Below are 15000 nucleotides of genomic sequence, written 5' to 3'. Positions count from 1 at the left end.
AAAAACAGTTTTTTTTTTTTTTTAATATTTCAAACCGACTAAACTAAGCGCAAAAAACCACACTGCTATAGGTCAAAAAACCGACTCTAGGCGATGTGCATCGGTTCCAATTATGAAAAAGCTGATCTCTATCGGTTTGGTAATAAATTTGGGAAAAAACCACACTAACCAAACCGCACACACCCCTAATCACAGGCACTTCACATGTGCAATGAGGCTTTTTTTTTTAGTTTAATGTAATTTTTCAATTTAAATTTATTTATTGTTAGTGAGGTTACATAAGGAAAAAAAAAATTAGTAACTAAAATTTAGGATTTGAAATGGAGTAAATTGCTGGTTTAGTGTGCTAATTTTTAGAAAAAAAAAGTTTATCTGGTAGTTTTTTTTTTTTTTTTAATTTGGTTGAATAACAATTTTAACCCCTCTTTTATATTTTAAGAATAAGGATTATCTAATTAGATTAGGGGTATTTTTGACATTTTATGAAATCATAACTAACTTTTTGAATCTTCTTAATATATATATATATTATATAATATATATATATCCCTCACGTGTGTACTCAAAGGCTCTTCTATTTTTGAGGGAAAGCGTTAAAATTTGCATCTATTCTAATTTGAGATTACTACATTTTCCAATCACAAAAAAAAAAAAAAAAAAAAAAAAAAAAAAAAACTAGGGGTGTGATGAAAAATTATTTAACATGCAAACACATAGTACTTATCACACCCCTAGGTTATTTTGTTATGATTGGGAAATATAGTAATCCCAAATTATAATCTATATATATATATATATATATAACCGAAACCTTTGAAACTCCCACAATTTTCCACATCATCATTTTAATTTAAAAAAATTTTAATTTTTAAAAGTAAATAGTGAGAGAGTCCTAACAGGAGTCTCTTTTATATATATATAAGAGACAAAATCTTTGAAAACCCTAAAGCAATCTCCTCTGTCCGTCTCCACTAAGAGAGAAAACCCTAAGTTTCAATTTCTTTGGTACGCTTGCTATTGCTTTTTCTCTTTTTTGTGAATTAGTTTTTTTTGCTTTTGTTTTGTATGGAGTAGTACTGTACAATATAATATATATATATATATATATATATAGACAAATATTGTAGTAAGTTTGCTAACTTTTTGTGTGGTTCAAAGATGCTATATTCTATATTATTTTAGATTCTATAACCTTAAGTTTTACCTTAAAGATTATGTTGGAAGCCTATATTATTTGCACTTTCAAAGTGTTCGACAATGTTTGAACCAAATTTTTCATCAATTAGGAAGAATTGGATAAGAAAAACTTAGAAAAACTTTCCATCCTTATTGAAATTGTCTCGCAATAATGACTTTTTTTTTTTTTTTGTTTTTATAATTTGTAGGTTCTGAATGTTTTGATTTTTAATTTTATTGTATTTTGAAAGTTTGACCATCTAAATTTTTGGGTTCAATTTTTTGCAATATTTGAAACAGTTTAGCAAATTTCAACCTTTATAACTATGGATTATTCTCTTGAAAGTAATTTATCTTTCTCTTATATTTCTCTATTTGGTAGTCATATATATTTTGTTTTGTTTCAATAATTTCTAGGCAGTGCCAGTAAATTTTCTGATTTTTTTTCCCCTTTCGAACGTTTTAACATCAGAACTTTTTAGTTATTTTTTTTTCAATATCTAAATTTGGCTTATTCATCAAATTGTAACTTAAAAAGATAGGAGCAATTCACGCAATAGTATAGTTTCATAATCAATTTAAAATTTTATAAAATTATTTTAGTCTATTATAAATAGGTAAGTTCCCATGCGTTGCACGGGTTTCCGACTAGTAGATATAAATTATTAAACTTTTTCCAAAAAAAATAGAAGAGCCTCTGAGCACGCACGTGCTGAGGCTAGTTTTATTTATGACAGTTATCAAGTTATATTTAATCCTAAAATGTAGTGTTTTAATCCTAAAATTTAGCTATGAACTGTATTACACATCCATAACAAAAAGTTAAAAAGAGCTTATATTTAAAATTTAGCAACTACCATATTTTATTTCTTTTATGGTACAAGACTCAAATTTTTGTTGTTTTAGTTTTTTTTTTTTGGGGGGGCGACCGAGGGGGGGGGGGGGGGTTAAGGAAAGGCTCCAGATTTGCATCCATGTTTTTTTTTTTTTTTTGGTGGGGTTGTTGTTCTTTTATTTATAACAGTTATCAAGTTGTATTTAAAAAATGTAGTGTGTTTTAATCCTAAAATTAGCCATGTACTACACATCCGTAACAAAAAGTTAAAAAGAGCTTATATTTAAAATTTAGCAACTACCATTTTTTTTTTCTTTTACGATAAAAGACTCAAATTTTTGTTGTTTTATTTTTATATTTTTTATATTTTATATTTTTTATTTTGTTGTTGTTGTTGTTGTTAAGGAAAGGCTCTAGATGTGCATACACGTTTTTTCTTTTTGGTGGTGTTGTTGTTGTTCTTTTATTTATGACAATTATCAAGTTGCATTTAATCCTAAAATGTAGTGTTTTAATCCTAAAATATAGCCATGTACTACATATCCATAACAAAAAGTTAAAAAGAGCTTATATTTAAAATTTAGCAACTACAATTTTTTTTCTTTTACACTAAAAGGCTCTAAGTGTTTTTTTTTTTTTTTTTTTGGTCTTAAGGAAAGGCTCCAAATGCTGCTGCGCACATCCACAATTTTTTCCTTTTTGGTGGTGTTATTGTTGTTCTTTTTTCACAAATTTTATTTATAACAGTTATCCTTTTTTGTTTAATCCTAATTTAAAATTTATTAACTACCTTTAAAACTGAGAAAAGGTACATAACATTTTTATGGAGTAGTAAATTAATAATTAAAAAAAATATAAATTGAATTTCACATAGAATTATACAAATGATAAATATAGTTTCTGTTACAAAAGAAATTTTTTTTGCAACAATTTCTTAGATAATAACCATTTCATGTGAGGTTTGAATTGAACAATAATTCTTGTAAAGTCTCTCACCCGAACTTATCTAATATTTCATTCCGATGCCTCCTCAATGCAATCCAATAAATTTGTGCATACGTCAACCTAAGAGACATAAAAGAGTTAGGGATAAATATAAGATTATCATTATTTTGAATAAACCAAGTATTTTAAATTAAATTTCAATTAACCAACAATGATGGGAAAGTAGATGAGAAATGACGTTATTGGATTAAATAGGGAAACCAATTAATGATACATTTTGAATGGGAAATTAATTTTTTTTTGAATATTAGGAAACAAAGTAGCATGTAATACCCTCTAAAAAAAGTAGTGTATATTACTAGAAAAAAAAAATAAATAAAAAAAACCAAAAAAAGAGTTTGTGATAATAATAACAATTACTATATAATAGTAGCGTAAATTATAGATAAGAGTTTGTGATAATAGTAGTGTAAATTACTATATAATAATTTAAAAAAAAAATAATAATAATAGTAACAAAGAGAAGTCCAAAAGAAGTTGTTAAAGACATATTTTTTGTAATTGGCTAATCCTTTGACAAAATGCACTTTACTTGTAATTGGGTAGATTTAGGATGAATTTAGTACTTTAAGAAATAAGAGTTCAAGTCAAGTATTAAAGTCATGAAGATTGGATCAAGAAACAAGTGAAGAAAAGCTGGTCATTAAAGCTCGACAAATACCTCGACAGAAACAGTATCTATCGAGATTTAAGAACGAAGCTCAACAGAAGCTGAATCTATTGAGATTTACGAAACCAAAATTTCCAGATCTCATTTTTGGCCCTATCTGACATGTATGTGTAGGGTTTCTTTTCTCATAACTCTAGACATATATAAGGCTTATTTTAAAGGCTATTATACATGGAGAACACATGCAAAGAGTGACCTAATGCCTTATTCTCTCTGCAAGAAGTTACTGCGTCTTTTGCGCCTTAGGGTTTTGTAATCAAGTACTTCTTGATCTTCATTGTTGATGAAATGAAAAACTTTGCAGCCAACAACATCTTCAAGTTGTTGGAATTAGTCATGTATTGGGATCCGTGCAAAATGGTGGCGTTTATATATTGAAGAGTTTAGAGGTTCTGAAGCGGTAGAAGATTTCTTCTGTAAGTTCATCTACGGAGATTGTAAAGTCTAGGGACACAAGTTTTGTACTAGATTTGAAACTTCTCTTTATTATAGTGATTTGCTTTTCGGGAAGGTTTCCCCCTAAATTTTTTACTGTGAAACTAGTTTGTTTTATTGGTTTTCTTGGGTTATCATATCTTATCTTATTTACTATTCCGAGGTGCATGGTATTGATGTTTGTTTGTTTTAATAAGGTTTATTCATAATAAATCTAATTAACAACTTGGGTTTAAAACTTGTTAATTTTATCAATTAGGGTCTAAATTTCCCAACAGTAGTCTTCCTTGGATTGAGGATATCCAAAAGAATACTATCCAACTTCCATATTCACATGGAATCAGAAAAGTTAGATGGTAATTGAAAGTATTTATCTAGTCAAAGGCCAATTTGGCTAGAGAAAGAAGTCAAAATAAAAGAGAGTTCTTATGCTCAAAGGAACTTGTTTTCACTAGCAAACAAATTACTTCCGGCAATGGCCACTAATCAAAGTATTTGATTCAAAAGTCATCCAACCAAGATCAAGAAGGTGTCACTGCTAAAATCGTTGGCCAAGATCAAGAAGGTATCACTACATGAAACTTCATGGGCTAAAACAAAAGAAGTCCTTCCTTCATTGAATTTGGTGTTAAAGAAAATCTGATCTAATAACAACTATCTTGTTTGCGTGGAGTTGTATAAGAATTCTTTAATGTCTTGGTAGAAAAAAAAGAAAACACATCTTGGCATACGTGAGGGCCTTAAAAAAAAAAGGGGTCCAAAGTTATAGTTGGATATCTTGGAAAAAAACAATTTTTGTTCTGTCTCGACCTAATATTAAATTTTGGGTCCTAAGACTAAAAAAAAACCTGTAAATTCCAAAAAAAAAAAAAAAAAAAAAACCCAAAATAGAGTTTGTGTTTAATTCTAGGCCAAAACAAAAAGAAAAGGCATTTACCAATATCCTTTTCCAAGCAGCCAGTTCAAGCACAAACCCTCCTATTTGAAATTTCAAAGTCAATCACGGGTAATAAACCACCATCAAACACCCTTGAATCCCTAATCACATTCACCCACGAGTAAGTATTTCTCAAATTATGAATACTTGGCAGCCATTGCAGGTAAGAACTCAAAGAAAGTCAATGATAAAGAAAAAAAGAAGAAAAAAAAAAAAAAGAGGAACTTGCAAAAGATAAAACCTGAAAAGCCGTGAGTCTCTAACTCTATTTAAATTGTTTAGAAACTAAATCTGAAAGTAGAAGAAGAAGAAAAAAGAAGAGGATGTAAAGCTAAATTAAATGTCTTCAATCTGATGAAGAATGAAAGAAACTGGCAAAGTGTACGTGAGTTTGTGGGTCTTAAAATATAGGAGTTTTAATTTACATATTTATCCCCGTTTGTTGAAAACTTGTATGTGGGTATGATAAGGGTATTTTAGCATAAAAATTGAGGGATCCAAATAGGGGAAACCCATTAAATAGTAGTATAGATTAAAAAAAAGTGTAAATTGAATTTTCACATAGAATTATACAAATGATAAATATAGTTTCTGTTACAAAAGAAATTTTTTTTAAATAATTTTTGTAAAATCTTTCATCCGAACTTATCCAATATTCCATTCCAATGCCTCCTCAATGCAATCCAATAAACTTGTGTTTATGTCAACTTGAGAAAGATAAAAGAATTAGGGTTAAACCAAGTATTAAAAAAAAAAAAAAACTTTAATCAACAAACCAAGTAGCTAGCATGTGTGTTATTAATTAAAGAGTTTACTATAAATACACCATTAATGATTCTGAGATACTTTATTAAAGTTTGTGTTTGATTGGGAAACCAAGTAGCACTGAAAAAAATGGCTCTATAAAAAGCTTTTGGCCCCGATGGTATGCCCCCTCTCTTCTATCAAAATTATTGGGGTCTTGTAGGTGATGATGTCACAACAACTATCTTGTCATATTTAAATTTTGCCACCTTACCTCATCCCCTAAACCATACATTCATAACTTTAATCCCAAAAATTAAAAATCTTGTTGTTGTCTCTAATTACCGTCCTATTAGCCTTTGTAATGTCCTTTATAAAAAATTTTCAAAGGTCCTTGCAAATAGGTTAAAAAAATCCTACCCTCAATCATAACTGAACACTGAAGTGCCTTCACAAAAAACTGTTTGATTTCAGATAATATTCTTGTTGCTTTTGAAACACTACATAATATGAATATTCACAAATCTAAGAAATCAGGTTATATGCGCGATAAAATTAGATATGAGTAAGGCATATGATAGAGTGGAGTGGTGTTTTTTGGAGGAAGTAATGAGAAAATTAGGATTTAATGAAAGATGGATTACCCTCATGATGGTTTGTGTCAAAATAGTTTCATACTTGGTGTTGGTGAATGGTGAACCAAAGAGTTTGATTAATCCTACAAGGGGAATTCGCCAAGGCAATCCCCTATCTCCCTTTCTATTTCTGTAATGCACGGAAGGTCTTAACAATCTTATTTTGTAGGTAGCAAGTGAGGGCTCTATACACGGCTTTGCTTTGAGTAGAAGAAGCCCAAAACTAACCCATCTTCTCTTTGTAGATGATAGCTCATTGTTTTGCAGGTCCAACAGAAATGAATGCCAAAAGGTGTTGGATATCCTAGCCTCCTATGAAAGTATGTCGGGGCAGCAAATAAATCAAGGCAAAACATTTATCTTTTTTAGTAAATCCACCACTACTGCCATGAGGATAGAAATCAAGGAAGCTTTAGGGGTTCTTGAAATTTTGGACTACAATAAATATTTGGGTTTGCTATCACTTGTAGGAAAACACAAAAAGGCAAGTTTTGATTACATCAAAGAAAGGATTTGGAGGAAGCTTCAAGGTTGGGGAGAAACCCTACTATCATAAGTAGGGAGAGAAGTGTTGATTAAGGCAGTGGTCCAAGCTATTCCAACATATACAATGTGTTGCTTCAAGCTCCCACTTGGCTTTTGTCATGAAATTGAAAAGTTTATTTGTAGTTTTTGGTGGGGAGAAAGAGGAGATCATAGAAAAATTCATTGGATCAAGTGGGAGGATATGTGTGAACCAAAATCCAAAGGTGGCATGGGTTTCAAGGAGTTATCATTGTTTAATGATGCTCTCTTAGCCTAAGCAAACGTGGAGGTTGCTGCACAATAAAAACTATTTGTTTTACGAAGTGTTTAAATCAAAATTCTTTTCTAATTGTTCTATTATGGAAGCCAAGGAAGGACAAGGAGGTTTTTATGCTTAGAAGAGTATTTTGAAGGGTAGGGAGGTCATTCAACAAGGAGCAAAATGGAGAGTGGGAAATGGAGAATCAATTAATCTTTGGGGCGATAATTGGCTGCCTTTGTTACAAAATCCAAAGCCCCCTCACAGCTGAGCTTCAAAATGCCACTGTAAGTTCTCTCATTAATCCTACAACTTGACAATGGGATCTAACCTTGCTACCTAATGTGTTTAGTCATGCGGAAGCTAAATTGATTAAACAAATCGCACTAAGCCGAACCAATACAGAGCATGCTCTTTTCTGGCCATATGTCCAATCCTGTCAATACGCCACAAAGTCAAGGTATTTCTTCCTCAAAACTAAAGCTAGAACAACAATTCCACTAAACCATACCTAAGTCGAATTGCTGAAACTGCTACGGAAGAAAATCTGGAAGCTCTCATTGTTGTGCAAAATCAGGAATTTCCTTTCGAGAGCTTGCAAAAATGCCATTCCAACAATGACCAACCTGCCGTGCCACTGTGTGGTGAATGACCCTAATTGCTCTCTCTGTGCACAACATAATGAAGATGTACTTCATTCACTATGGTCACGTCCGAACCTTGCAAAGGTATGGAATGAAGACGTTCAATGGAGTTTTAGAGGACAAACGACCTTCCAAGACTTCCCTTAACTGCTCCTCCATGTCCTTGAGTTGGGTTACAGCGTTGAGCTGTTTGCTTTGCAAATTTGGACGATTTGGTATAGAAGAAACAAAGCTTGAATAGCCCCACCTGGATTTCCCTTAAACCTTATATCATAGTGAGCTTTTGAAGCTTTGATGGAGTATCGATTTGCACAGCTAAAGAAAACCACAGCAGCCCCTTCGATTAGACCACGTGTAAGGTGGTTAACACCACCGGTGGACTGGTAGAAAACTAATTACGACGCTGCAGTTTTTTCAGGATGATGGTAGAGCAAGTATAGGTGTGATAATTTGTGACAGCCGAGGCTCGGTTATGGTCTCTTTAAAATAGAATGTTCAACTCTCTAGTTCAGTTGTGGAGATGAAGCTTTGGCAGCCACTCAAGCCATTGAACTTGCTCTAGAATTGGGTTTAGACAGGATTATTTTCGAAGGCGATTCTGACATTGTTATGAGAGCTCTAACAAATCAGTCACCTCCCTTTGCTCCTTTTGGCTTGCTGATTAGGGATGCCCAAGTTTTTGCAGATTGGCTTAGTTGGGTTAAGTTTCAACATGTTGGTAGAGATGGTAATAATGTAACTCATAACCTTGTTAGACATACACGTCATGTCACAAGTTTTTTTGTTTGGATGGAGGATGTTCCATTCTATTGTGACTTTCTTGTTTCTTAATAATAATTAAAGTCTTGTTTCTCAAAAAAAAGTAGCAACGTAATCCCCTAAAAAATAGTTACATAAATTCTTATAAAAAAAAAAAAAAAAACCAAAGTAATCCCCTCAGGAAAAGAAAAAAAGTATTGTATATTCCCCAAAAAAAAAAAAAAAAAAAAAAAAGAGTTTGTGTTTGATTGCAGACCAAAACAAAAAGAAAGACTCTTTACCAATATTCTTCTGAAGTAGCCGGTTCAAGCACAAACCCTCCATTTGGAAATTTCTAAGTTAGCCATGGGTAATAAGCAATCGTCAAATATTATTGAATCTTTCACATTCACCCAAAAGAAAGTGCTCCTCAAATTTGAAAGAAGAAAAAGAAGAAGAAGAAAGGAGAGGATGTAGAGTTATACAGAATGTTTTCAATTTGAAGAAGAATAAGAGAAATTGGCAAAGTGTACGTGAGTTTATGGGTCTAAAGTATAAGAGTTTTAATTTACATTTTTATCCTCATTAGATAAAAACTTGTGAGTATGATGAGACTGGTAGTAGTGTGGAGGTAATGTGCAAAATAGTAGTGCAAAAAGATTGTATATAGTTAGTTAGACAACGTTTGAAACAATAAAAGAAAATAGCATCTCGAGTTTTAGAAACTCGAAATCCTATTAGAACTCGAGTTCAAAAGACTCGCTTTGCGAGTGTGAAAATGCCACGTAGATCTCTTGTTTCATGCAAAAAAAATTTCACCTATAATGGCGTTTTTAAGTCTTACAGTGACGTTTTAAATCCCTATAGCAGCGTTTTTCTGCAAAATTTTTTTGTAAGTATAGGTTTAGGGAGTTCTATAGTGACGTTTTTAAACCCTATAGTGACGTTTTATAGACCTATAACAGCGTTTTTATTCAATTTGTGGAATCGAGTCTTTAAAACTCGATTTTCAGCTTGATTTTTTCCCACTTTAACCTAATCTACATACAAATCGAGACTTAAAAACTCGATTTTTATCTTGGAACTTGAGTTTTAGACACTCGAGATGCTAGTTTCTAACATTGTTTTGAAACTTGACAATTAACTAAATTTTTTAATATTTATTGTTATTTAGAAAAAAATTTCTAGTAGTGTGTATATATAACTATAAATATATATATATATATATATATATATATATATCTCCGCATGTTATAATAATAAGCCAACCACCTTCAGTCACCCCCAAACCAAACCCACGAGCAAGTAACCTCCAATCTCAGGCCTACATTTCATGTAAAACCACCACCTCTGCTACTGCTAGGGTTTACTGTCAATCGCCATGGCTTTTCAAGGCAAGAAGCTCATCAACGATCCCAACGGTTCGCATTCTTCCTATCTCATCAAAATGCATTAATTTGTTTTTGCACATTTCCGTTTTGAGATAACAACCTCTTTATTAATTTTACATTTTTTTTTTTTACTCTCTGTTTGGTTACCGGGAAATTTTCAAAAATTCAATTAGCCAGATTTTTGTGTTTTTGACTTTAATAGCCTACAGATGAGATGGAACTTAATATATTTGAATCTGATTCCTTCCTTCTAAGATAGATGGCCCACTGTGGTAAGTGTAGGGTCTGTCTAGATACCTACATTGATATAATCATACTCAGAAATTTTGCTAGGATCTTGATCTTCAACCATATTCTAAATAGATGGAAACTGCGCTCATGTTTCGTTGTTTTTGGCACTGATTGTGTCAATTAATTTAGTTCATCCATAAAGCTTTGTTGTTACCCTCTTGCCCATAAAAATTGGACAAATCTCTTTGGTCTTGTATCGCATGAGGATCGAAGTTAATTACAAGTTGAGTCACTCAAAACAATTAATGGCAATAGGTCATTTTCTAAAAGGAGAGTGATGGCAAGGATGATAACATGTTAAAATTGAGGGATGAAATTGAACTCCAACACAGTTCAGAAAAAATATATGTTTGCTTTGCCTTTTTCAAAAGCAATTTTAAGAAGCACTCTTCCTTATCTTTATCCGCATTTTTTATTTTTTTTGGTTTTAGAAGATGGAAGGACTGGTTTTGGTACTGATTAAGAAAGTGGCCCTGAAGGCTAAATCTTGTATTGTCGTTATCTTTTTATTTTTTGGGCTGCCAGGGGGTTTTCTCTTTTAGTTTTAAATTAATTCAAAACCTTAGAAACTAAAACCTTTACTCAGCTAAATCTAATATAACTACATGGCATATCAAGCTTAGAAACAATGGAGAATTAGGGAAATGCTTTATGGCATTTTGAGTTTTCTGCTGCCGGGGGAGGGGAGGGAATTTGCGTTGTTGTTCCCTCTTATAGTCCTTGTCTCTAATATGTCAATGTGAAAGTTTATAGTGATTGAATAGGCAATGAGCTTTGTCAATTGCTATCATATTTCACATTGACATATTGGAGGTAAATTGAAGAGGCAATTAGCTTTGTTTACTTATCCAAAAATAAAAAGGCAAATAGTGTTGTACGGAAAGCCACAACGGGGTTGAAAAAGTGATAAAAGCTAGTTGATAAAATTTGTTTGTAATTGTTTCAAGTACAAATTGTTCATCATCGTGAGCAAGATATACTTAATAAAATTTCCAATTACCTATCAATAAATGTGTGTGGTTCATGGCCTAGACCCTAGACTGGTCAGTGGTAGGAAATTAAATAAGAAAAAGAGTCTGAATCACAAAGAGTTTTCATTTCAGTTTTTCTTTTTCATTACATGTGTTACTTGCAACTTTCAAAAACTGGTTTGTTTGGTTCTTTATTGAAGTAAAATTTTAGGGTTTTAGTCTTATACTATTGTAAGTGTTGGTGCCAATGAGTTGTTGAACTAGACATCCTAGGTTTGATCCCCACTAGGAGTTCCCCTGGATTACCTGATACTTGGTAATGGTGGGCAGGTCATATATCTGTAATTTACTCCCTAGGGTTGGGTCCAAAGGGCCCTGCCTTGGTGAGGTTCCATATCATAAAAAAAAAGTGTTGTTGCCATTGAGCCCTAGCTCAAATCACATATCCTCCTTTGGGTCCTCCCATAAGAAGGAATGGAGGGTAAGGTAGGGGGTTCAATACCCACAAGGTGCATGTGTAACTTACTAATAAAAAAATAGTCTTGGTTCTCTTTGGCTTTGCTTAATTCTACTAGGACAAGGTAAGGGGAAAAAAAGGAGCTTAAAGCTATCTTCCTTTCTTGAGAAATATTATGTCTTTTTTGTCTTTCTTTTGGAGTTATATATGGGTAGTTATGGAGTTGGTCTATGCCCTTGTGTAAGTACATCACTCTTTTGTTTTTTAGGGCTTGGCAAGTAACGTGGCAAGTTACAATAAAAGAGAAATGCAATGTAGTCTTTGCTTGTTGGAAAAATTGGGTTTTAATTGCTTGTCATTGTGGTTTCATTGTTGCAGATGTGGTAACTGAGTTCATCGAGGGACTTGTGGAAACTTATCCTGGGCTGCAGTACTTAGATGGTTTTCCAGAGGTGATCTTTTTCTCTTGAGTTTTCTTCTATAATCAATAAGAAGCAGCTTATATATATAAATGTAGAATTTATAATGATACTTTCCCGCTTTGTGGGGATACAGGTGAAGGTTGTATTACGTGCGGATGTTTCAAGTGCAGCATATGATAAAGTTGCAATCATATCAGGTTTTAGACCATGAAAAACATTAAATAATTTTTTTGATTTTAGTGTCATAACTTTGATCACCCTCTCTTAAACTTTTAATATCATCTGTTTATAGTAATTTTCTGGCCTAGAACAGTTGTATATGCATGTTTGATTGTTTTCCATAGTTTCCCTTGTCACTTGTACGGTTTAAAGAAGAAGTGGCAATCGGGAAAAAGTTATCCTTTTTTAAGGATAATAGCCTATTGCTAGCATGGAGATATTATTTTATTGAACACTAATTCCTTTTCTATAAATTGATATTATTTTATTTGTGCTTGCCTTTCATTGCATTTTTTGTTTTGCAACTATTTTAGCCCATGGTAGGGCATGAAGCTAACAACTTGTAAGTTAATAGTATCTAACTTTTAAAACAGCACCTACATTCATAGAATTGGTTTTGGCAAGGGCATCAAAATGCAAACTTTGTGGAAAGATTTTTATTTTTTTTCCCCAAGTAAATGGCTCTTGAAAATCACCCTTGTCTGTTTGGCAAACAGTGGTTAGCTTTTTGCTTTTTATCTCTCCTTTTACCAAATTAGTAGCAAAGCTTGCTTTTTGTCTCACCTGTCACAATTAAGCTACCAAAATTAGGTGATGCCAAATTGGTAAGCAGAAACCAGTACTAATTCTATTTATTTATAGGCCTGTAATATAAGGTTTTTGGTATCTCCCTTTTCTGACTCCTTTGCTGTGAGTTTTCCCCTTTTTAAAATCTTAATAACAAAATTGTTGGTGAAGATTTGCAATTGTGGTTTTTAATTACCCAAAAAGACATGTGAGGGACTTGATGTTATGGATTATTGTGCTCAGTAGAAATGATCCTCACAATTAGCATGAGATTAGTCATCGGTAAATATCAACTTCCTATGAAGGTCGCATTCTTTTTGTGGACAGCAGCTTGGAATCGGATTCTTACGTTGGATAATTTTATGTGGAGGGGTTTGCTATTAGTGAATCGGTGCTGTATTTGCCAAAGGGAGGGAGAATCAGTAGTTCATCTCTTTCTGCATTGTGATGTTGCCCATGCACTAGGGGGGATGTGCTCCAATTGTTTGGGATTCATTGGGTCATGCCAGAGTCGATTAAGAATTTTTTATTTTTCTGGAGAAATTGGCTTGGGAAGCATGGTTTGGATACTTGGAAATTAACTCTGGGATGCTTGATGTGGATTGTTTGGAAGGATAAGAATCGCCACTCGTTTGATAACTCTGAGAGCTCCTTGGATCAATTAAAATCTGGGTTTCACTGCACTCTTTTGATTGCTCTAGGTGTTAGGGTTTCGCTGATTGTTCTTCCTCTTTTGATTTTCCTATTTCCCTTGGACCTCCCTTTCGATTTCTCTGTATTTTTTTTTTTTTTTGTTCCTTTGTATTCATTATCATGAACCTAATGCCTCTTTTTTATGTTTAATAAAATTGCATCTCTTACTTATCAAAAAAAAAAAAAAAAGGTATGCTATGGATTGTTATCTGGTTAACAGTATGAACCAACTTATTTCACACAATTAGATGCCATTTCTGCTGTGCCTGATAGCTTTGACAACCTTTTTGCTACTTGTTCCGTGCTCTTTTATTCATTATTTTCCCTTCTGTATCCATGATGGTGTCTTTTTGGAGAGAGAGAGAGAGAGAGAGAGAGAGAGAGTAACAATAGGTAATTAGCGGAGCTTTTACTGGGTCATGGGTCATCCAAGGAGATAAAGAAGTTTAACTAAAACAGGAGTCTGTCTAATATGCAGTTTTGTATGATAACAAGAATATGAAAATTACACTCTTGTTTCATGAAAACTTTATACTTTTGAGGCAACGATAGGGCTTATGGGCCTTGGAGCTATGTTCCCAGTCCATATCTAATTACTATCACTATCCCTTTTTTAATATAATGCATGGAACAAGTCATTCTTGTGCATCTTGTCAGTATTTGGCCTTTCACATGTTTCAAGATAGTCTGCTTACATTCAATTACTGCCCTGCAAATAAATTGCGTATCCTAGGGAGCCTTTCTTTATACTGTTCTATTCTAAACAGGAGGTGGAAGTGGGCATGAGCCTGCACATGCTGGATATGTAGGGGAGGGGATGCTGACAGCAGCTATTTGCGGGGATGTTTTTGCCTCTCCACCAGTAGATTCAATTCTTGCCGTATGGTTTGTTTGTATTTATTCTTATATTTGGAAGAGCATATTCATCACTCTGTCAATAATTATATCACTCTTCTTAGAAAACTCTAATATAACCTGTTTTTACTTTAGGGCATCCGTGCTGTAACTGGTTCTATGGGATGTCTTCTGATTGTCAAGGTATTTTTATTTGTTATGTAATATCTTAATTACTTTTAGATTTCTACATCAGGGTTTGTGGAGGCGTCCTTGTTCTAGGCATCTAATGGAATTTCTTTCGGAAAAGTGATGCTGATTCTGGATACCCCCCAGACCAGTTAAAAAGAAAATATATAAAAAGGAGTGAGGGAGATTTTTTGCAAGGCTCTTCAAACCATGTTGGAAACTGCAGTAAGCTTGGTGAATGGTTTATGGCGTGAATGTGGTTAACTTGAATAGGATGGTTTGATTAATAGGAGTCGTTTTATTTCTGTGTCTTGATTCATGGTGTAGTGATCTGTTATTGACAGAATTATACTGGTACTGGTG

The 15000-nt window shown here is 33.0% G+C and overlaps 1 protein-coding gene across 3 annotated transcripts; it reads left to right on the top strand.

The window, feature by feature from the left end:
- The first annotated feature begins 9862 nt into the window (after positions 1–9862).
- LOC115965669 (putative 3,4-dihydroxy-2-butanone kinase) lies at positions 9863–14991 on the top strand. Of its 3 annotated transcripts, none has more exons than XM_031084946.1 (6): positions 9863–10024; positions 12092–12165; positions 12269–12332; positions 14382–14494; positions 14605–14652; positions 14965–14991. In XM_031084946.1, the coding sequence occupies exons 1-6, from the start codon at positions 9985–9987 to the stop codon at positions 14965–14967; spliced, it is 342 nt and encodes a 113-aa protein (XP_030940806.1). In that variant the 5' UTR covers positions 9863–9984; the 3' UTR covers positions 14968–14991. The 3 variants fall into 3 exon arrangements, with proteins under 3 accessions (XP_030940806.1, XP_030940805.1, XP_030940804.1); XM_031084945.1 differs by lacking the exon at positions 14965–14991 and adding an exon at positions 14759–14956; XM_031084944.1 differs by lacking the exon at positions 14965–14991 and having other exon boundaries at positions 14605–14956.
- The last annotated feature ends 9 nt before the right edge of the window (positions 14992–15000 follow it).

The sequence above is a fragment of the Quercus lobata genome, chromosome 10 (assembly GCF_001633185.2).
Source record: "Quercus lobata isolate SW786 chromosome 10, ValleyOak3.0 Primary Assembly, whole genome shotgun sequence".
NCBI lineage: Eukaryota > Viridiplantae > Streptophyta > Magnoliopsida > Fagales > Fagaceae > Quercus > Quercus lobata.
The sequence above is the reverse complement of the archived record's forward strand: the minus strand, read 5'-3'. Positions and strand labels throughout refer to the sequence as shown.